The sequence below is a fragment of the Rhinichthys klamathensis genome, unplaced genomic scaffold (genome assembly GCF_029890125.1).
Source record: "Rhinichthys klamathensis goyatoka isolate OS25496 unplaced genomic scaffold, OSU_Roscu_1.1 h1tg000004l_1, whole genome shotgun sequence".
In the NCBI taxonomy this organism is placed as follows: domain Eukaryota; kingdom Metazoa; phylum Chordata; class Actinopteri; order Cypriniformes; family Leuciscidae; genus Rhinichthys; species Rhinichthys klamathensis.
The window spans coordinates 2984488-3008106 of NW_026606557.1; the positions used below are offsets into that span (position 1 = coordinate 2984488).

The 23619-nt window shown below is 37.7% G+C and overlaps 2 protein-coding genes across 3 annotated transcripts in view; one reads left to right on the plus strand and one right to left on the minus strand.

Annotated features, from left to right (window-relative positions):
- Positions 1–2115, plus strand: part of lmtk2 (lemur tyrosine kinase 2) — a 40218-nt gene extending 38103 nt beyond the window's left edge. For both annotated transcript variants that reach the window (XM_056251471.1, XM_056251481.1), the window contains exons 12-14: positions 51–180; positions 903–1157; positions 1251–2115. In XM_056251471.1, the coding sequence (XP_056107446.1) occupies positions 51–180; positions 903–1157; positions 1251–1279 (414 nt within the window). In that variant the 3' untranslated portion in view covers positions 1280–2115. The remainder of the gene's footprint in view (positions 1–50; positions 181–902; positions 1158–1250) is intronic.
- A 1549-nt stretch (positions 2116–3664) lies between these two features.
- tecpr1b (tectonin beta-propeller repeat containing 1b) overlaps positions 3665–23619 on the minus strand; it is a 50579-nt gene continuing 30624 nt past the window's right edge. The window contains exons 19-24 of the mRNA XM_056251493.1: positions 22618–22792; positions 20662–20797; positions 20032–20124; positions 18524–18630; positions 5041–5160; positions 3665–4120 (exon numbers count right to left, since the gene is read on the minus strand). Of these exons, the coding sequence (XP_056107468.1) occupies positions 4001–4120; positions 5041–5160; positions 18524–18630; positions 20032–20124; positions 20662–20797; positions 22618–22792 (751 nt within the window). The 3' untranslated portion in view covers positions 3665–4000. The remainder of the gene's footprint in view (positions 4121–5040; positions 5161–18523; positions 18631–20031; positions 20125–20661; positions 20798–22617; positions 22793–23619) is intronic.

Genomic DNA, 23619 nt, shown 5'->3' on the forward strand with positions numbered 1-23619 from the left:
TTTAAGAGAGGCTTTTTCTGTGCCTGATTCCCTGTTTTTCAACCAAATAGGAAACCCCAACAAAGGAGCTTGGTGAGCATACTCTTGACCCCAGTAGTCAATTGTCTGATTTCAACAGTCCAGTGTCCTCCAGCTACTTTAATAGATTTACCAACTCTGAGAGCTCCACTGATGAAGAAGGTAATGACTATTGATAATTTTCTTCTTTACGGTCATCAGTGTTTCCCAACCTTGGTCCTGGACCCCTCCAAACAGTGCACTTTTTGGAGGTTATCATTATCTGACACACTCATTTCAGGTCTCATGCTGTCCCCCAATTCCTCCTCTTATACTATGCCCTAAATGTAACGTACTCTTTTTAAGAGGAAAAAGTAGATACTTTTGAGTGTGTTGCAGAAGGCAAGATTTTGGGACATACTACCATGTCTTAAAATTGTCCTTTGTCGCATAGTGACCTGCATTCTGCCACCATAAAAGCTACATTCTCATATGCAAAAATCTACCAAAAATAATAGACCACCGTTACATTTGGCGTACCCTTTTCTACATACTATTTTTTGGGACACTTATTTCACACACTATTTATGATGGAAAGTATGCACATTGGGATGCAGGGTGGGAGTCTCTATTAATGAGCCAATGAGTTCAGTCAGGTGTGTTTGATTGACGAGGCGTTCAAAATATGCTGTGTGGCGGATACTCCATGACCGGGGTTGGCAAGCACTGGTCTACATTTGAACTGTGAACCCATTAAACCAGTGGTACTTAACTTAAGGCCAATCAGAAACCAAATTTCCAAACATTTTTTGGTGTCTCTGCGAATTAAATTCTTTTAAATTGACATGTCATCAAAGAGCCATGGTTGAATACAAAGACTTTAAACCTTTGGATTTGATTCACAGGCGGCGCATTTGAGTGGGATGATGACTTCCCATCTCCAGAGCCCAATTTTCTTGCAAAAGCAGCCAGTGATCATTCTGCCAGTAGGTCCAGTGGGACCTCGGCAGCTTCTAAGTATTTGTCACCACCCCCTGCGAATCGCACCTTGGAGCAGAGCTGGAACAGTCCCTCCAACTACACGCGCTTCTCCATCTCCCCAGCCAGCATCGCTAGCTTCTCCCTCACCCACCTCACAGACTCCGACATTGAACAAGGGGGTAAGTTGAACACAAACATCCACGCATGAACAAACTAGAATGGGACCTCAAGAATCTCGACTTCTGAATCCTGTTTCTCGTTTTCTTTCTCAGGAAGTGGTGAAGATGGAGAGAAAGATTAACCAGTCTTTTGGAGACGTGTAAATGTTGGAGAAATGTGACGGATACATTTGCTTTGAAGGCTTTGATTGCTTCTCAGGCAGCATTGGTATTTATTTGAGGTTATGAAGGGGACTGCAGAAACTGAGCAGGTGGAATCATGTGTTCTGCAAATGAGATATGATTTGCAATGTTTTTCATCAGTGCAATTTGAAAGAAACTTTGCTTCACATATGCTTTAGAAACTTTCACGCGCTTCCCAAGTGTCCTGCCTCACTTTTGTTTTTTCCTTTTGCTCCATATGCATTACTTCTTAGTGTCCACATTTTACTTCAGAAGGATGAAGCTGAAATCTATCGTTTAACCAGAGGACTCCCTCTTAAACACTAATGAGCCAATCGACTCAAACTCAGTTGTGCAATTGAAACCGTACAATACTTGCCTTTTATTTTAACACACTGGATTTTAAATGTTTTTTTAAAAATGTGAAATCTAGTGTGACATGCTTATTTATATGATTGTGTATCGGATTAGATGTCCAATAGAAGCAGTATGGGTCTCTCCATAGATATTTTTGTACAGTGTTTGGACCGTTCATTCATGACAACGCACCACTTTCACCCAAGCAACAACTTGCATAGTTTCAGTGACTTGTTTTGTATTACATGATGTAAAAAGTCAGGATATGAGCAGCTGAGCGGTTTCGGACATGAGACGCTAATAAGTCTTAAAGTAGTGAGCAGTCTTTGTCATTGTGGTCTATTCATGAGGAGTTCTTAAGGAGTGCTGCATATCAGGGCTTTTTGTTGAAGCTTTGTGGGATTGTATATTGAATGGGCCGTCGCAGTGCCTCACAGCCCCCTCTCCTCCCGTGTCTTCATCCTTGCTGAATGTTGTGCGAGTTTTATTATTCAGTACCAAGGGGATTCTCACCCATCTAGAACATACCAAGCTCATATTTCACCTCAAAATCAAAAGAAAAAAAACGTATATTTCTCCAAAAAATGAAGCCTATTTTTGGGATCATTTTTTCGTGAGATTCACCAACAAGTTGTCATTTGTGGCGGTGGATTGATCTACAAGTCAGCGAGTAATTCTGAAAGGTGGTGCAGAGAGACTAGCTCGCAACTGGCAGGACTTCCAGCTGACGGCTGCTTGCGAGCATCGAGTAGACATACTGTTCAATGGAAAAACAAAAGAACCTCCTTACATTTCTGATTCCCTGTGTTCACTTTAAAAAGCAGCTTGTAAACACTCAAGGGATTGGAAATGATTGAGTTTTTCCTCTTTTGTGCATGTAGTATTCATTGGACCTGAAAGTCATAGGTCATATGAATCCTTTATATTTGCCAGTCTTGCTGCTCTGAATGCTTTTCCTTTGGGTTGACGATGAACCCGATCGACTAATGTATATAGCCTTGTAATGTATGTCACCTTGTATCAAATCAAGGTGAAAACTACACAATCAGAGGAAAGATCGAGTATTTCCTCGGTTCAATCTGGAAGAACGTCGATTTTGCTATGACATACTCAAGATTGTCTTGCATAAATTGGGAGCCTGGTTATTTGTAAAGGTTATTGCTGGAATAATCGGGTTCATAGCTTCTACTTCCCCTTGTAATTCAGTACAGTAATCTCTTGTTTTAGACCCGTTGAATATCTGTATTACCAGCACTCGATCGTCAGTTCAAATTGAAATTTTATGAAAGGAAATTGTTTGGTTTTATTCTACAGTATACTTTGCTTAATCTTGCACATCTTTAAAGTGAAACTTAATGTTGAGTTGTTCTCCTGTATATAAATGTTTAATTTTGTCTGTAAATTGGGTATGATGTTAGGAATAGGTATGAGGACTGATTTGTTTTTGTAATTTAATGCTAAAATGTGACATCACGGGTGAGAAGTGATCGAAAAAGACAAATTAACGATGGAGTAAATGGGGAAATGCAGGTCATCATGTCCTTGTAACTTGTAAATTTTAAAAAATGGTGATATTTTTACTTCATATTGATGACGATGATCATGCCTAGTGTCATTGAAGGAATGGTTTATAATGAATTGCTCTGTTTATTATGGAATTAAATGAAAATGAACTTCTGTCTTGTATTATTTCTGTGTCATGCATGTTTCACACATGCTTTTATTCACAGGTTCAAGCAATGGTGCGAGTTTGGGGAAAGTGTGTCAGACCAAGATCAGATGGGGTAGGATTTAGAAAATCATTTCTTTATTTTATTTTTGAACTTTTGTTTGGTGATGCAGACATTTCTTTACTTGAATTCACAAAGAAAAACAAGCTGGTGCTTTTTAACAGATCTTTATTGGAAAAGAAAGACCACAGTAGGGAAGTTGTCAACAGCATTGTCTACTTAAGTGGACTATTTATATTATTTCCAAATAATTTAATCAAACCAATAACATAAAATGGGCGTCTACCGAGTACAGAAACAAATACGGCAACAAGAAAATGTGCCATGCGCAAAACAAATTGACCTCAGGTGATTCAAATCATACATGTACAGAAATCAAAAGAAGTTCAGTCACACCCAGAAGCTTGTTTTCACAGAGGTGAGAGTTTGTTATTCAGGCAAGTGGAATCAAAAGAAGAAGAAAAAAAGTCCCATTTGGTTGGAAGGGCACTGGGCAGAGACAGGAAGGGTGTCAAGAACAGCAAGCTGGGACGTGCAGTCAAGCATGATGAAGGTGATGATGATGGTGGTATTGTGTGAGTAGCAGCAGAATGACTAGCAGCTCACAGCATTCCCGTTCACCTGACTCTGAGTCCGGCTGGGCATTGGACTGCGCAGTGCCACACGCTGCGCCTCTAAAGAGTTCCCTCTCACCGACAGGTGGTCCCAGCCGCCCTGTTGAAGAAGTGACTGTGTAAAGATCTGTTGACACCAGGTCTACATTAGACCTTATGTAACTTTTGCAGAAATTATACACCATTTTAAAATGGGACAATATGTAAAATAAGCATCTGTTGTCCCCAGAGTGTGTGTGAAGTTTTAGCTTAAAGTACCCTACAGATACTTTTTTTACAGCATGTTAAAATTGTCCCTTTTCGAGGGTCAGTAATAAACGCGTTGTTTCGTGTGTGTCCCTTTAAATGCAAATGAGCTGCTGTTCCCGGCACAGAGGACGGCGCTTCAAGAGCTGTGTGTGTGTGATTACCTCACGCAGACACACACTAAAATATCAGAAACTGTTCTGCCTTTTAAGTTTAAACTGGAGTCGGACAATGATGGAGAGACTCAAGAAGAAGTGACAACGTGTAGAATTCAACAGGACGTCTCTGAATGGTTAGTTGATGAATTTATGTTGCTGATGATGTGAAGTTAACTATCTTCAATTAGCATATTCTGTCATGATAATCTATAAATCGCTCGTGTGGGAACGGTTGTAAGATGCCTACAGAGTGACGTGATATTGCATTTGTGTTACGTACTTATTTCATGTGAAAGACGGATGCGACAGCTCGAGCAAACTCACAAATGTGCTCGACTACAACAACTCTTCCTCTTCTCAACATGGACTGCGTTCCCGAAGGCGGGTTTATGTAAACATTAGGGTTGGTGATGTCAATAACCCGGGAGGAATGTCCTGTAGTCCTTAAAAAACGATTTCTTTAAAAGCAAATCTCTTCCTTTGCTTTGAACTTTGAGCGTTGCAACTTTGCAGATGTTGTTTATGCTCAAACAGCAACATCACACACTAACTAAAGTCAGAAAAGTGAATTCATAATCAACCACACTTTAATGTGAACAGTTGTGGAGAGACTCACCCCGATACCGAAGTCCCAGCTCAGGCCTTTCGGCTGCATGGGCTTCACTCCCAGTCTGTGGCACACAGTTCCTGAGCTTTCTAATGGATAACCTGCCACTTTATCAGCAATTATCCAAACCTGGACAGATAAAACATCACAACCACAACCAGTTTCACAACCAGCAAAACGTGTTTTTTGTGTCAAGTTATTTCATATTTAGGTTTGTTAGGGGTGGATCTGGGCATGATGGGAGTTGGTAAACCTCAGGAGGAGCAACCCAAGGTGTAGATGGAGGAAAGGTTACGTCTAAAACAAGAGAAGGCAGCATAAAGTAACAGTGGATAAAGGAAACAATAACTTCCACACACAGAGATGGGGAAGGTGCAGCATATACAAGGAGAACAGCAAAGGGCCTAAGACAGAGCCTTGTGGAACACCATACTTTAGTTTGGTCAGGTAACCTTTCATTTACACACATGAAGTGCTAGTGATTTGATATGTAATATTTAAACTAGGCCGAATACTATTAACTCTTTCCCTGCCAGCCACCTACAGCATTTTTGATATTTTTTTACAAAACTTTTATGGACCCCAGAACATTTTGTTGTATGAATATCAACATGCAATATATAAAACAAAGAACAGAGCCTCTACTTTTAAACTACAACAACAACAAAAAACAATTTATTGCACTTCTTTATTGCATGCTTTTTTTTTTTTTTTAAATCAACACTTGAATGTGGGTGTTTCATAAAAAAAGCAACATTTTGAACAAAAAGCTGAGAAAATCGTGTTTAAAAAACAATTGACTACAGTGTGCATAAGCAAGGCTTTTTTTATGCTTGTTTCTGCTTTTTTGCCTGTGTTTTGATTAGGGCTGCAACAAACGATTATTTTGATAATCGATTAATCTAACGATTATTAGAACGATTAATCGACTAATCGTCGATTATTTCGCCGACTAATCAGTAAGTTTGGAACGATTATTCAGCTTTTCCAAGTAGTTAAAATATTGAGTTATACATATTCTAACTATAATATAAAAAAAGAAAGTCACTTCAGCTTTTGAAATAGTTGTTTTAATGAACTTTGAGCCAACTAAACAGGTCATTCTCTTTAAGTTTTCAGATTTCGGTCCAACTCAAATCACACACAAATGCTCTCTAAGCATTGTTTAATAGGCCCACTGCTTTTCTTAGAACTGAAACAGAAAAAGGGACATTTACTTCAGGACACAAAGAATGGTAAAATATGAATCTGCAAACAATTATTATAATTATAAAATTACAATCTTTTTTTACATGACAATTGAGCTGACAGAGACGTTCTCATTCCCTTTTAATTTATAGTATGATAAAGTGCCATGATATTCTTCCTATGTCATAGGAAGGATATAACATCTCGTTTTTTAAGTCTTCATGATTATTGAACAAAATACAGGCAAGTGATAAGACTATAATAATACCTAATATACTAATAGTGTTACAATAATAAAAACAGCCCTGACTTCTAAGCTCGATCAAGCTTTATTCTATACAAAATAAGTCATCACATTACTGTAATTATATTACTATTGATAATATTATTACTATTATTAGTAGTATTGCATTCTCTAATAAAGAGAGATTTACCGCTGGTTAGTAGGCTAAGCTCCAGCTGGAGAACACTCACTTCTCACCGGCTCCTCTTTTGCCGGGATGTTTCCTCTTGCACTCCAACATGCATGTTGTGCTCCCGTGAAAATTGCACACGACAGCATTCTTGATTTGAAGTTTTGTGAAACTTTCCCAAACCTAAACCTTGCTAGTTCGGATTCGTTTGCACTGTCATAATTCGCGCTGTTTTCTCTTCTACCGCAATAGCATTTGTAAGGGCTGCACTACACTCTAGCGCTACAGCGCCGTAGCGGTCAAATCGCGGGATTGCAGGCCCTTACATTAGGTCACGTGAGATCAAACGACTACTCGACAACAAAGATATTTGTCGACAAATTTTTATTGTCGACGTTGTCGACAACGTCGACTAATCGTTGCAGCCCTAGTTTTGATCCGGCAGAGATTCTGTACTCTCAGAAGATGCGTACTAGCACCCCCCCCCCCCCAAACCCCCACATTATAAAATATTATAAAATGTGTAATAGCCCCCCACAATATGTGTGTGCTTTAGTATGTTATAGAGGCCTGCATTTCAGCCCGAGCCCGACGGGCCCCGACTTATTTATGCTCCTAGGGCCGGTGTGGTGAATAATCGGGTTACTCGGTGTGAATAGTCCGGGCGTAGGACCCCATTAGTATGCCAGTAGTATGCCTGATCTGAATCTGTTCTCGCGATAACTTGTAGCTAACGTGAGCTGTTTTAGTGTTATTATGTGGTAGCTTTATGTAGAATGCTAACTCCCGTTGCTATATGCAAGGTAAGATTAAATTAAATTGCATATTGTATATGTAAATTGTGTATATTCTATATCTAATATTTAAAATCTCAAGTTGCGTCAATAGCAGAGGAGAAAGACCGCGAAATTTAAAAATACTACTGTTATTGTGTATGAAATGTAGTTTTAAGAGTTTTTCAGTCGACAATGTAGTTGCTTCAATCTCAAATATGTTGTTTGTTTATACAGATAGCGCCTATTTAAAATTATGATCTGACGTTTTCGGAGATGTCGTTTTCGGACGCTCAGCGCTCAAGTACCCCGCCTGGACCAGCCCACCTCGGCTAGTCCAACCATTCCTTCTTTCCTAGGAGACTCTTGTAGATAAAAACATATTGCAGCATCAAGCAATATCTAATGAATCATATCACAGTTAAATTTTCCAAATTTTGATTTTAGATTGGGAGAAAAATCTGATTAATCATCTGTCCACTGTAGTGGACCTCATGCATCAATGGCTATATTTCAGCTACAGTTCATACTTATACTGTGAATATTCTTATTGAAAATACTTAATCTGCAGTGACATTTATGTAAATAAATGTATTTGTATTATTAGAATGTAACGTGCTTACATAATGTATGTGACTTGTATTGCATTGTATTACTTTACTTTTAAATGAGTAATAAATGAGAAGAGTTGTAAATGAGAGATAACTTCTTAATGAGTTTGTCTTATATAAAAGCCCTTAAAGTGATGAAAAAAGAATGCAATAAATATTGTTTGCATTAAAGAAGCATACGATTTACAAAACAAAAACCCATCCAAGCCCCTTTAACCTTTCAATCTTTTTTGTTTAATACTGATTATTATTTTTCTTGTTTTATTTGTATTTCTTTTATGCACCTGTTCTTTATATTCTAATGCAAAGATGTAATGATATTGCCATGCCGTTTTTTACATCACAAAAAAAACGTATTAGAGATAACGTTTTTTCACCAATACAATATTTTTGCACACATCGAAAGGGCAATATATATGTTACACAGGTTTTTAAAAAACTATTTACGCGACTCGTCAATACAATATTGTCATTTTTAAAGACACTTGAAAATCACCAATGAGAATGTCTCATCACTTTTTTTTTTTAATGTGGGACTATATATACGATTGCCATGTTTCACAGGTCCCTTTCGTCAGAAATTCTACAAAGTATCTCTGCGAAAATTTCATCTTTGGACATCTGTGCATCTCTCTGGACAGTTTCATCTCTGTGACCAAACATCTCTGGACAATTTCATCTCTGCGACCAATACATTTACCTTACTTAATTCAAAAATACAATTTAATTATCAATTTAACTTTACATTAATTTTTTTTTTTTTTTCTCATCATCCAACATTTCAGTAAGTATATCCATCACCCGGTGTATTTTAATAATGTTTAATTGTAGGTATATTTTAATATAAACGAAATTATCGGCCTGTAATTTTTTTTTTACCGTTATAGATATATCTATAACGGTAAAAATAGGCCTACTTAAGACAAAGTTCATAATTATTGCATGAACATGCTTTTCTTTAGGAAAAAAATATTTGCAATGTTATAGGCCTAATACAATTTGGACGAAAGTCTTTGTTGCCGAATGAAGAATTAAAAATGAAAGGTCTCAGCTCATGTAAGTTAGGCACTTGCAAAAATTACACCTAAGCGAGTGTGAGCACCTGGGCACAGTTGCATTGAATATATTAATAACTCGTGCTATCAAAGTTAACGCATGCGATTATTTTAGTCCAGTTTAACGCGATGAAAATAACGCAGCATTGGTTTTATTTCTGTCATCCTTTAGCTAGCGTAACATTTAACATGCACTTAAAGCACATGGTTTGCAAACATTCGAGCGCGAAAAGATACATATGTCCTGACAGTTACGCGCACCTTCTGGTGCGCACTGCGCAGCAGTAATTGGCAGTCGGCAACTGCAGTTCTTAAAGGAACAGCACCCAATATAGCTGTCTCCACTCGACGTCAATCAAATAACAATGGGAACAGAGAACATTACTCACTGCTCCTAACTAAAGAACTTTTGTAGCTTTAAAAAGGATTCATTTATATATAATTTAGAAGACAGCTGTCTATACCCTCACCAGTCAGCACTTACATTCCAGTGCACACTACACACGACACTACACACTACAGTGTTCAACACCTGTTGTAGATGTGTAAACGCATGAATAAATATTTAAACGCATGAATAAACACTTTTTGCATCCCCCAATCTAAAGTGTAAACTATTAATTACTTGTTAATGTGTTACATTTACCTTTTACAAATGATACTTACCTGTTAAAAATTATCTGTATGTGCATTCAAGGAATTTACAACGCTTTCTGCACCCTGTAATTGCTACATGTACATAAATGTTAACCCATAAAGCTAAGTGGTTTCTTAAGTTTGATAATTAATCTGCTGTGTCATGTTTATGACAATTTATGTTGTCTTGTCATGACAAAGACACTGACAGGTTATGATGTATTGGTTTATGTCAAGTTGTCATAACAAAGACATCTCAAACAATTTCATATCTGCATTCAAAATGTCATAATTGAGCGAATGACACTTAATGACTGTTGTCATAAACATGCATAAAAACTCCTGCATATTCATGACATCTGATGATTGATCTCATGATTATGAAGGTGTCATGTCAGTCTTATGCACACCCCTTCAAGTAAAGTGTTACCAATCAGGTACTAATCACTTGTAAATGACGTGTGACGGAATTTACAAAACATACATAAAATGTTAGTAGATCATTTGCTAATCATTTATGAATGTTCTGTAAATGATTAGTTCATCATTAACTAACCACTTATAAATGACTTACAACTGAACGCTATTATACAGTGTTACTGAAACTTGAGTGTTTATAATTGCGATCAATCGCAATTAATCAGAACAAAAGTGTAATTAATCTAGTTAATTTTTTGGATCAATTGACTAAAAAATTAATACGTTTAATCAACCTAATATCATTACTTTTGTTTTGCATTAAAGTTATGTTACAGTTTGCGCTGCATGCTGAGGTGAAGGAGTACCTGGAGCGTGGAGTTTACCAAGGGAACGCCGACAACGGACGCAAGAGAATTGTCAGGCGTTCTGCTAAGAGGTTCATTGTGCAGGGGAAGTAGAAAAAATATCATTGCCTTTTAATGTGTTATGTATTCTGTAATTTACAGTATCCGCTACGTTTGCATATGATAAAACAACTAATTTTACATAATATTTTCTTCAATAAATAACATGATTTAAATACTGTGTGTTGCGTTCCCTCACATTACCTCTTTATGTCTCTAATACAGGTGGACACCTTTATTACAAGACTGCAGACGGATCAAACCGTCTAGTTGTCATGGATGAGAAACAGAAGGAACGAGTCCTTCGGGACTGCCATGACAACTCAGCTACAGGTGGGCATCAGGGGAGAACAAGGACATGCAATAAGATTGCAAGCACATACTACTGGCAAGGCATCTTTTCGGACGTCGCGAAGTGGGTAAGATAATTGTAGACTCAAATTCCCGAACCACAAGATGGTTTCATACAGCCCCTCAAGTGTAAATAATTAACTCATGGGTACGTTATGTAGAGGCCACGACATATTATATTGAGGCCACAAGATCATATTATACTAAATACTTAATAGTGTTAAGTCGTGTCCTCAAGATCCTATGTTGAGTTTGAGACCCCTGATGTAGTTGTGCAGAGTAATGTGTTTCTGTTGTCTGTAATGTTACAAACACCTAAACATTTTTTTTTAGATTGCCCAATGTCCACAGTGTCAGCATAATGATACTATTAAAACAGTGGCTCCAGTGTTGCACCCTATCAAGGTCACTAAAGCATGGGATGTAATAGGAATGGATTTGATGGGACCATTTCCAACCAGTCCCCAGGGGAACGTTTTTGTCCTCACAATGACTGACCTCTTCTCCAAATGGGTTTTCGCCAAACCCCTGAAGTGTAAGACCGCAGTTGAGGTGGCTAAAGGGGTCTTAAAAGCATTTAATGCATATGGACTGGTTGAAAGAATAATCACAGACCAGGGGAGGGAGTTTGTCAACAAGGTTATTATAATTTAGTTAAGAAGATTTTATTATTCATTTTTTTGGCTATTTGTTATAAGAATCTACCATGTCTTTGATACCTTTTTGATAACAGCTAAATGAGGACATATTTACGGTATTGGGTGTGAAGCAGTGTGTCACATCATCGTACCACCCTCAGTCAAATGGGCAGGATGAGAGGACTAATCAGACTATAAAGAGGTCATTGTCAAAGTACTGCAATGACATGCAGAATGACTGGGACGAAAAACTTGAGGATGTGGTGCATGCCATCAACACCTCAAAGCAGGTGATTGGAACTGCTTAAAAAAGAAATGATTATATGCAATTGATTATTTAAATGTAATTTGTTGAAACACTTTTTTTAGGGCTCTACAAAGTATACACCATACTTTTTGATGTTTCATCGGCACCCAAAAACGCCAGAGGTTCTAAACACAAAGGTAGTATCTGAGACAGATTGCTTTGTACCTGAGGATCCGGAGGTTGTAATGCCCACACGGATAGTAGAGGTGACAGCAGTACAGACAAAGGTAATTGTCTGTAGTATGAACTATAATTAAGTAATAATTCACATTATTTAAGGTATTCTATTAACTCTGTTTATTATACAATATTTTAATAAGGCACGGGATTACATCGAAAAAGCACAGGGGAAGCAAAAGGCGGAGTACGAGTCCCGGAAAAGAAAAAATGTGAAATCATTTCACATCCACGAAGGAGAGGAGGTACTCAAAGCAAACAAAAGAAAAGAGGGGCGCAAAGGTGGATGTTTAGAGGGGAACTGGACCGGCCCTTTTCTAGTCGAAGACATTACCGGAAAAGGGGTTGCTACACTTGCAGACAAATCAGGCAACATTCTCCGCCAGAAAACCAATGTGTCCCAACTCAAACCATTCCTGCGGCGTAACATTAACCTGAATGGTGAGAAAGGCAGTGCATTACAATAGATGGTCCACTTTTTGAAGTAGATGTTTATGGCAAATTTAAAATATTACATATACAACCTTTTCAGTGAATATTCATGATGACCATGATTCTTACTGCCTGAAGACAGACATGGCAGGAGGTGATGCATCACGCACAGGTATGCTTTATTTGATTTGCTTTAAAAAAAGTACAATAAGTAACTAATTTTTGACTGATCCAAATGTGTTTACAGAAATTGAAAAAAAAAGTCAGTTTTCAGTGGATCGCTTTCACATCTTGGAGCTAGAAGAGGTAAGATGTCAAATAAATGGAAGTCTGTTATATATTATATAATATTATATATGTAAGACAATTACAAAGTATTTTTTTTCTAGGAAATGTATATGAGAATTTTGAGTGAGGAAAGCGACAGAAAGCGGCCACTCATTCAGTTTCCGAGATGCCAGGCCACAGTTGAAGATTTCGAGACACTGTGTCCACAGGAAAAAAGTTTCCCATGGCTGAATGACGACGTTAGAATTTTAATTTGATAACATTTTTGAGACATATTTGTAATAGCTCTGATTAGTCCTGGTTTCCAGAAAACGTTCAAACAAAAAGCTGCAAAAGGGCCAAATTTCATCCCAAAATTTCAGTCTCTATTTGCCCCAATGGAATAAATGTTGTGGGATCTCCATATCTCAGCTCTGGAAGGCTCTAGAGCCTCCAATCATGCATTCATGTCTATGTCTCGGCACCCTCTAACAGAATACAAGATTTCGAGAATATCCAAGAAACTTTTTTTTTAGACCCAAAATATCTATAAGGGGTACACGTACGGTACACCTTATAGTTTTTTTGGGTCGAAAAATTAAGTTTCTTGGATATTCTCGAAACCGTGGATTCTGTTAGAGGGTGCTGAGACATAGACATGAATGCATGATTGGAGAAATTTTGGGACTCAGGCGAGCCCTCCATATCCGTCCAATGGCAGCTTATTTGTATGGTCGTTTGTACACGAACCTCCTATAATGTACTTCTTATATTATTCAACGAAATTTTTATTGATATCTACTATTTCTTTTAGATTCTTGACACAAGGATTGCACAGCTCTGTAAAGCACATGGTGGAACTGCTTTACAGGTGCACACGTTCGTTCTCTGGTGGCGATCCTTCACTATCAAGAAACATGTGGATGACAGTCACATTTCTTGTCTGAAGGTAAATGAAAATCTATCAAATAAATTTCAGGGGCAGGGGACACATTTACTTACTTATGTACTTAAAAATATTTTAAAGGACCTTGATGAGATTGACACAGTCCTTATTCCAAGAATTGTTGGTGGACAGAGCCCCGAAAAGGGAAACCACTTCATTTTGTGGGTATGTATGGATAAAAAAAAAAACATTTTTGCTCAACAGTTGTTACTCTGGTTACAGCGGTTTCTGTTTATGTTGTAAAGGTCTTGGATGGTTTGCTGAATCGTATTCGCGTTTACGACCCCACTGGCAACTACAAGTCAATTTCTGCGATGGACCTGGCTATACTATGGTATTATGTGCTTTGTAAATGTCAAAATTGTTATCTTTATTTACTAATGTACATTTATTAATTCCTTTTTTCTATTGTACAAAAGCAATGCCTTCCGAAATACTTGGGACTTGGGAAAATGGACTGTTGAGTACCCAGAACAGTGGAGGCTGGCTGACTCTAACAACTGTGGGGTTTTGGTTTGTACAGTAAGTTAAACAAATGCTTTTATTTATTTATTTTATTTTTATCTACATTACTTTAACAACTGTGTTTATTGCATTAGATGGCAGAAATGGAGGTGCGGGACAAATGGACCTCTATGAAAAACGAGGTGATACAGGGAGACGATCTGTGGCATCTGAGAAGATATCACGCATCATCAATGGCAGCATATGCTCTTCAGCATATGACGTATAAAAGGTATGTGTAAAATGTGTGTCCTCATTTAAATAAATCAACATAAAAGTGTAATAGATCAAGTAGATCGATGATTTTTAAAATATAGGACAGTCGAGGAGGTGGAAAAAAAGGGAATTTGTTCTCTTGTCAGTGATACTGAAATTAAGGTACATATAAGACTTTACAAAACTTAAAATGGCTAGATATTGTTTGCTATATTAAATATTTTTTTCAGGAGTTGTTCCAAGGAATTGTGAAAGGCTCACTGAAACCTACGTGGAACAAATGGTGGCAAACGAAGACTGGGAAAATGTCACAACCAAAGAGCTTTCATCCAGCCTTGTCAGCACATGTTGAGGAACTTCTAGGACACATTGACAACATTGTGTTTAAGCAAAAGAAGGAAAAAAAGCTTGAACATATCGACCTTGTAATGTGTGAACTGATTCCTGAGGTACGCAATTTAAGGTATCATTTTGGTACAAATATATACTATATAGTATATATTTTAATTAAGAAATTTAATCTTCTGTTGTTCAGATCAGCCTTATAATACTGAGACGAATGGAAGGTTTCAGTCAATTTTGGGCTGAGATATCTTATCTTGTGGAGTGTGTCATTAAAATGGCCTTGTAATGTCACAACATCCTAACAGTGAGTGATGTTACACAGCACAACAGACTTTGCGTGTACAAATGCACGTGTTGCAGCATGTGTGTGTGTTTTGCAGAGTTCCCTCAAGCCAGTCCATCCATGACACCCAGGTTCAACGAGCCAACTACGTTCTGCTGCGTTGCACCTTTGGGCTTGCATAGCCAAGTAAAAACAGTGAGTGATGTTCCATAGCACAACAGACTGTGCATATGTACAGTTGCACATGACGTGTTGCAGCATGTGTGTGTGTTTTTGCAGAGTTCCCTCAAGCCAGTCCATCCATGACACCCAGGTTCAACGAGCCAACTACGTTCTGCTGCGTTGCACCTTTGGGCTTGCATAGCCAAGTAAAAACAGTGAGTGATGTTCCATAGCACAACAGACTGTGCATATGTACAGTTGCACATGACGTGTTGCAGCATGTGTGTGTGTTTTGCAGGTCACGACCCAATCATGCCAAGGGGAAATGACGACAAGGTTCAGCGAGCTCACTACGCCTGCTGCGTTGTGCCTTCCAGTGTGCCCATCTAAGTAAAAACAGTGAGTGATGTTCCATAGCACTAAAGACTGTGCATATGTACAGTTGCACATGACGTGTTGCAGCATGTGTGTGTGTTTTTGCAGAGTTCCCTCAAGCCAGTCCATCCATGACACCCAGGTTCAACGAGCCAACTACGTTCTGCTGCGTTGCACCTTTGGGCTTGCATAGCCAAGTAAAAACAGTGAGTGATGTTCCATAGCACAACAGACTGTGCATATGTACAGTTGCACATGACGTGTTGCAGCATGTGTGTGTGTTTTGCAGGTCACGACCCAATCATGCCAAGGGGAAATGACGACAAGGTTCAGCGAGCTCACTACGCCTGCTGCGTTGTGCCTTCCAGTGTGCCCATCTAAGTAAAAACAGTGAGTGATGTTCCATAGCACTAAAGACTGTGCAAATGTACAGTTGCACATGACGTGTTGCAGCATGTGTGTGTGTTTTTGCAGAGTTCCCTCAAGCCAGTCCATGACACCTCCTCGCCTACCAGGTCACGACCCCACCACTAAATTGATGGACTGCATCATGTAGGCCTTAGGATGGTTCCACAAAGAATTGACTGCATATACAACATGAATATACTTCAAACTAAAGATTTGACTTTTCATACAGCAAAAGACACTGCATCTATTTGTGTCTCATTAGTTCTCAAACTTTAACCTTACAGTTCATTAAATATTTAAACACAGCTAACTCGACATTAATTGTTTTTAAATCTTCACAATGTATAGCCAGAGAACTATCACAAAAGTATTTAGGAAAGTAAAGACATACAAAAGTATTTCTGTTTAAAGCTGCTTTGTATTGTTGTGTATTTTTAAAAGCTCTATAAATGTCCTAAAACGATGTGCATTTTGCTTGTAGTTTTGTGTTAATAAAAATGTAATATATTACATCTCATAATTCAGTTGAATTCATTATGTATTGTGAAATTTAATTAAATTTTTATACAAGTTTTGGTTCACTAATTTTATTACATTAAATGTTATTGTATTGTATGATGTTCTGTATTAAGATTAAATTATGCCATACATCATAATGCATTAGTACACAAATGACATGCTTGTAATAAAAAAAACATATTATACCCTATTGCTTAATAACAAATAACTTTGTCACAAAACACACTTAAAAATGGTATTTCTTTAAAATAAAAGATTATTATATAAATTAAGGGGTTTGATTACATTAAGATTTGTGATTCCATAATGTTATTATACTGTCTTTAGTCAAGGCTTGACAACCAATTAAATATTTATACCCACAAAACATAGCTAGCATTCTGTAATTATTTTAAATGTCTAAACTGTTAATAAGAAAATAGTAATACACACAAATAAATATTATGTTATGGCTCTTTTAAAAAATAAACATATTGTGTAACATATTGTGCCGATTATTGCGATAAAAAATAATGACATAATTATAATTGCACTACTAACTGCTGTGAATACGGTAAGGCAGTATCAGTGCAGTGGTATAAGCTCAGGTAAAGCTCATAGCACGATCATCGGATAACGTTAGCTGTATGCTATGCTACTATCTAAGCTAACTAAAAAACACACTAACAACGAGAAATGTTTAATTTCACAATCTATAGCTTCGGTTAAATACTAGTATATGAAACGTATAATTTAAAATACATTAAATACATTAATGACTCGTTATACCGTAGTACAAACGTCTTCTATAATAAAGTGATTTTGTATGATTTGTAACCAGGCACCAAAGCGATTACCTATAAAACGAGCTTTGAACCAATCGGATTGCTTGGGTCCTACGCCCGGACTATTCACACCGAGTGACCGGATTATTCACCACACCGGGCTTCGGGCCAATTTTCACGTCATAGTTCACACGCGGGCCGGGCCTCGGGCCTGTTTTAGGCTTATCTTTTTTATAGCCTATTTTAGACATTAATTAAAATAAAACATGAGAAGATGACGATTGAAAAGCAAACATAGAAAGACGTTTTATAACCTATCACACTGACATAAGACTGACACATGACAGTCTGCTCATGCTCACGCTCACGCACACACACACACACAGGTTTCCCGGCGGCGCGATCTGAGATTCGCGCGACCGGCTCGTTCTAGTGTCCCGCTATGGTAGCGAGCGTGACTTCAGCGCAGCTGGAAAAAGTACGACTGGATTAAAACCTTCCACTGTGGATGCTGTGCCTTTTCTTCACGATGCTCTGAGACTGTTCTTAGCCATGTTAGGAGGAGGTTGTTTTTTGTTTGATTGGACTTTATTTTCATGAGTCTGTTGGAAACTATTGGAAATGGCCATGTTCTGTAGTGAAGACTTGATTTTTGAGGTAAGATAACCTGCATGTTTGTTTTTAATGTAATTTATTTGATTTGTTTAGATTGCATTCTCTGTATTGTAGCCTATATTATAAATTCATTTAGTTTGCGAGCGCTGTTGCGACTGAGCAGCAGAGCAGTTTGCCTCAGCTTTTCAAAAATGACAATAAACGTTTAAACTAACGTTAACTGTCTGTGTGATATGCTTAAGTTGTTTTATATCTATGGATTTTATTGTAGCCAAGTAAAGTGTTGATTTGAGAGGCTATAAATCAATCAATGGATCAAACATGTTTAACTCGCTGTCGGCTGCTTGGTCGTCATAAATTTTGTTTTTTGTTTTTTCTTAATTAACTTTATAAAGAAATGAAAATAAACCTACCGGTAAATACTTTGCCATTGAAAACAAAATATATCTGGTTGGTTTACTGACTGCAACATAGGTCAGGCTGTTTATCCTTTTTTTTTTCTTTTTTTTTTTACGGGCTCGGGTCGGACTCGGGCTGATCATTCTGATGAGCTGTCGGACACGGGCCGGGCTAGGGCCTGAGCGTCTCGGGGCAGGGCCGGGCTAGGGCCTAGATTTGAGGCCCGTGCAGGGCTCTAGTATGTTAGTCAACACATCAAAACTCAAACATAAAAGGTCACAAACCTGGTCCAGTGGTCCCACGGACACCTTGCACACATTACTGGAGATGAGTTCCCATGCAGAACCCTGAGGATAGCTGGGTGTCAAACCCTGTCTGTACCACAGATTACCTGCACAAACAGACTGAGCTCAGACTCCACTGGAGAGATGTTCTGCTCAGTATTTGAAAGACATTTCACATAACAGTGCTGCATTGACATCATCGCGTTGCATTTTTAATTCAGTGAGTGTCTTCTAGTTCCTTGGGAAATAAAGGTTACTCTTAAAGGTACAATATGTAAGAATTTTGTAATAAAATATCCAAAAATCACTTGCACAGTGTGATATATTTCCTGCAGTTGTGTACTTACAATATCCCAAAAGTCTCCAAAGATTTTTTATTTCAGAGAAATTCACATTTTAAATAAGTTGTCGTCCCGGAAAAAAATGACGCCTGTCAATGACGCAATATCCGCACTATCCTCGGTTTCCGCTCGTACTGCCATAGCCATGACGTAACCATGGCGACAGACGTGGACAACTGCGTAGTGCGTAACGTTTAGCGGCACACAGTTCTTGTTTCTTTCAAACATAGACCATGGCAAGCAGACTTTGGGACAAACAAGGAGAACTAAAATGAGGATCAATATCAGCGTGGCGTTTTTGAGATGCCGAGAGCTCCACGTCCGCGACTAACTTGGACTCGACACAGCTTCACGAGTCACGACTTGACAGCTTTATTAGACAGGTGAGCAAATGTACATAAAACAAATCAATGTTATATAACGTTAGCTCAACATGATGAAATGTTAGAATATGGTCAGTTATTCTAATGTTGATCTAGCTTACTGCTAGTTTTCGTATAGCAAACGAACTAACACGTAGAATAACATTATAACTTTCAACACACTTTTAAATGCCGTTTAGTGTGAGACCGAGTGAAGCAGCGCTGCGTTACCTCACAAGTTTAATTCGTCTAATAAACTGACCTGTGTGAGTAATCCAGCACTCGCTGGCAGTTCGGTAGAATTAAATGTCCTTATTCCTTTATATCCGCGGGACTCGTGTGTGATATCTGTCTCTTTAGCAATCGCGACCTGCTTCATACCACTGTAATGTTAAAAAACATGAATGTTTGCACTCATCCATAAACATTATTAGATCCATCAGCTTGACAGCAAGTCCCATCATTCAGCTCATCACTGCGTCATCAACCTACGCCTGTGTTATTGTTGGAAACTGCGCCCTCTTGTGGCGAAAAAATCTTACATATTGTGCCTTTAATCCTAATTTGTGTAAAAATGTCCTTTGGCAGACAAATCAAATCAAGGAAGTTAAGACTGATGTTTAGGGCTGAAAAGGAAAAGGAGCTGTGCTCTGTTTGTATCATCCAGGTTTTCCAAACCACTCATAAACAGAAAAACGTGCATGCTTTGAATCGACACACTCCCAATGAAGATAGAGTTATTCAGAGCACACACAGCTCGATTCAACCAAATAACAAGAGAAGTGAGTAGAAACAACTGTCTCACTGTTTTCATCCACAGCATAGACGGAGGTCCTGCCCACAGACACCTGTTTGAGCATCTGCCTCGGCGGAGACGGGATGTGGTACCAGCACTCGCCTGAGAAATGAGAAATTTAACAAAATGGGTGTGCCTTTCTTCATTTTAAGTGTAAATGACAACAGTTTAATTCGGGTAAAGTTGGCATTTTTCTGAAAATAACAAGAAAAAACAGTAACTTAAAAAAAACGGTATTAAGCACTATTAAAGGGGACCTAATATGCCTTTTTTCCCCCCAAAGTCTTGTTTTTGTTTTCTCCTAGAATAGGTTTTCATAGTTGAAATTTGAAAAAAAAAAAAAATTCTAATATTTGTTGCTGTCAGTTATTCTTTATTTTATAGTCCTAAAATATCAGCATAAAATCTACTAATAATACATTCATATTTTCACTGTAAACTATCAATCCTGCTACCTTTCAACATTTTCAAAACTATTTTTGATTGATTTTTTTTTGTAACCACAACTTAAAAAAAGTACTTTTTTCAAAATGTAACGGGTCTAACGGTATCATGTTCATCACGAGTTGTTGAATTTGGAAAGTATTTGGCATATCGTCATTCCCTGGTTGAAATGGGGATCGGGGTGCTTCTTCTCACCAGCCGGATTGAGCGCAGACACAGAGCCCCGGTAGAAGACGGCCCCGTCCCTGGCGATGGCCCACACCTGGTGTCCTCCTCCTATACAGATGGACTTGAAGGGCTGGTCTGTCCCGACGTGGAGCCAGGAGTCGCCCTGTGCTGAGACACAGTCAGAGGTTAGAGGACACCAGGACTCGACATGAGAACAGACAGAGCCATATTCACCCTCTGAACACTGATGCCATACATTCCCGGACAGCAACATAGTTCCGGCCCGGATCCGTGTTGAATCCACATGCACCGGATCTGGGCCGACACTATGTTGCTGTCTGGGTTGAGATGAGAGTTTTGTAGGATACTATAGCAGATATATGCATTGGTTGATTTTCAAAATAAATTACAGAGGAGCCGTAATTTATCAACGTGTTCAGACCTTTATTTTGAAATAGTGATGAACATGAAAAATCATGAAAGAAGGGAAGAAACTTCAGTTTGTTTTCATGCCAAGAGTTCAAAAGATAGCATCCATTCAATTATATTAGAAAAAAAGGTCTGAAATGTTTTTAAATATAAAGAAAAAAATTATAGATTCACCATTTGTGATGTGGCAGGAAGCTATAACGCACATACTTGTTCTTTTTGTGTGTTTCTTAGAGGTTTAATTCATATCAAAATCTACCAAACTTCTCATATTACTTCGGAATAGGATGTCTACTTCATAAATTGTATGACAATTGTGGAAATAATGGTTCATATCACTCAAAACACATATGGAAATGGAGACGCCCTTATATGGGCAGTAATGGAGTCTGGTTGCGACCTAGTGAAGAAGTTTGGTACTGCGCCCAAACAAAATCTTACTGAAAGCTCATTTTTTGAGATATCAACCTAAAATTTGAAACACAACTTGTTCAGATTTTTGGCTTTGATTTTTCTGCAGTTTTAGAGTCGCCCAGGTTTTGAAAATATATATATTTTTTTATAAAATATGAATAATTCAATTTTTTACATTGTACATTTTCATAAACTCAAACTTCTATAACTTTTTTTCTGTTTCACTTTCTTAATTTATTTCACTTCTACAAAAATCTGCCAAATGTCTTCTTTAAAACGAGACCAATCTTACGTCTGCATTCTTGAATTACAAAAATGTGCATTTTCATGTATAATCAAAAAAAAGGGGGATGACAGTTAACAGGTTAACACTTTTATTTTTTTTTACTTTCCCCCGCCATCGTTTTTGATCATTTTAAACACATTTTGTTGTATGAACATCTGAACATGCAATATGTCAAACGAAACAACAGAGCTTTTGCTTTTAAACAAAAAAAGCTTCATGCATTCTTTTAACACTTGAATATGGGTAAGTTTCATATATATATATATATATATATATAAAACTTGTTTTTGCCAAAGATCGGATTCAAAATGATGATTAAAACACAGATGGAGTAGGTCGAGTCCATCAACACCCCTAAAGCTCGTTCTGGGGCGACATTTCATTCGGTAACATTAGGCAGTTTTGATTTATATGCTGTTTAATGTTAATGATCGGGTTATTTTACATATGCATCTGATTACATAATTATGCTACCGCTCATTTCTGCTTCTTCTTCGCCTGTGTTTTGATCGGGAGAGTCTGTACTCTTGTGCAATAGCGCCCCCTACTGTATAACAGTGAAAACACGGAAAGACGGGAAATTCCGTCATTGGCCGGGAAAGAGTTAAGACTGTTATTATTAACCATTTTGCTCTGACTTTCAGCTTCAAGAAAAGACATGGGTTATTAATAATTCTGTCAGTTATGTGTGATGTATTTACAAGGCACAAGGCACAACCAGGCTTTACTTTTCTGGGACTTGCGCCATTGGGGATTTGGTGATTACTAATGTTTCTTGAGGTCATCGTTTCAAATGAAATGAAATGTTGGTGAAGTGTTTTGTGTGTGTGTGTGTGTGTGTGTTTGGTGCTCACAGCCGGGTTCTCTGCAGTGACCCCCAGCCGGCACAGCACATCCCCCTTCTCACTGATGGCCCACACTGGAATCTGCTCCAGGCCGCTCTGAGCCAGACACGGCAGGACGGTGACGTCAGTCAGGGGGATCGGCGGGACCTTCTGCCAGGGGCCCGTGAGGCTGATCTCACACCTCCTGTGAGACACAACATCCTTTCTTATACACACAGCACAATTCTGACACACTAGAAAACAAATCATGCTCTGGGAAATCAGAACGACATAAATAGTCATAATTATAAGATAAAAACTCAAAGTTATGACATTCAAAGTCAAAACGATGACATACAAAGTCAAAATTATCACATAAAAAGCAGAAATTATCACATACCAAGTCATCATTGTGCAATAAAAAGTCATAATTATGGCATAAGTTAGAGGCATTGCAAAGTCGAAATTATGACAAGTTACTTGAGATTAAAAAGTCAAAAATATGACTGTCATAATTATACTTTTAACATAATTTTAACTTTTTTATCTCATAATTATGACTTGGTGTCATCATATTTACTTTTTATGTAATTATGTCTAATTCATAATTTAGAATTCTTGTCATAATTTCGACTTGATATAATTACGACTGTCATAATTTTGATATTTGAAGTAAGAATTTAGAATTTTTGTCATAATTTTGACTATTCAATGTCATATAATTTTGAATTTAAAGTTATAATTCCGACCTAGCATGTAATAATTTGGAATTTCTTGTCATCATTTTGACTTTATCTCATAATGACTTACTATGTCAAAATTTGGATTTTTGTGTCATAATTTTTACCTTTGAAGTAAGAATTTCATAATTCAGAAATTTTTTTCTCATAATTTTCAGTCAATTTCAGATTTGTATGTCATAATTTTGACTTTTTATCTCATAATGACTTAGTATGAGAATTTCGGATTTTTATGTCAGAATTTCGGATTTTTATGTCAGAATTTTGATTTTTTATCTCATAATGACAGTGT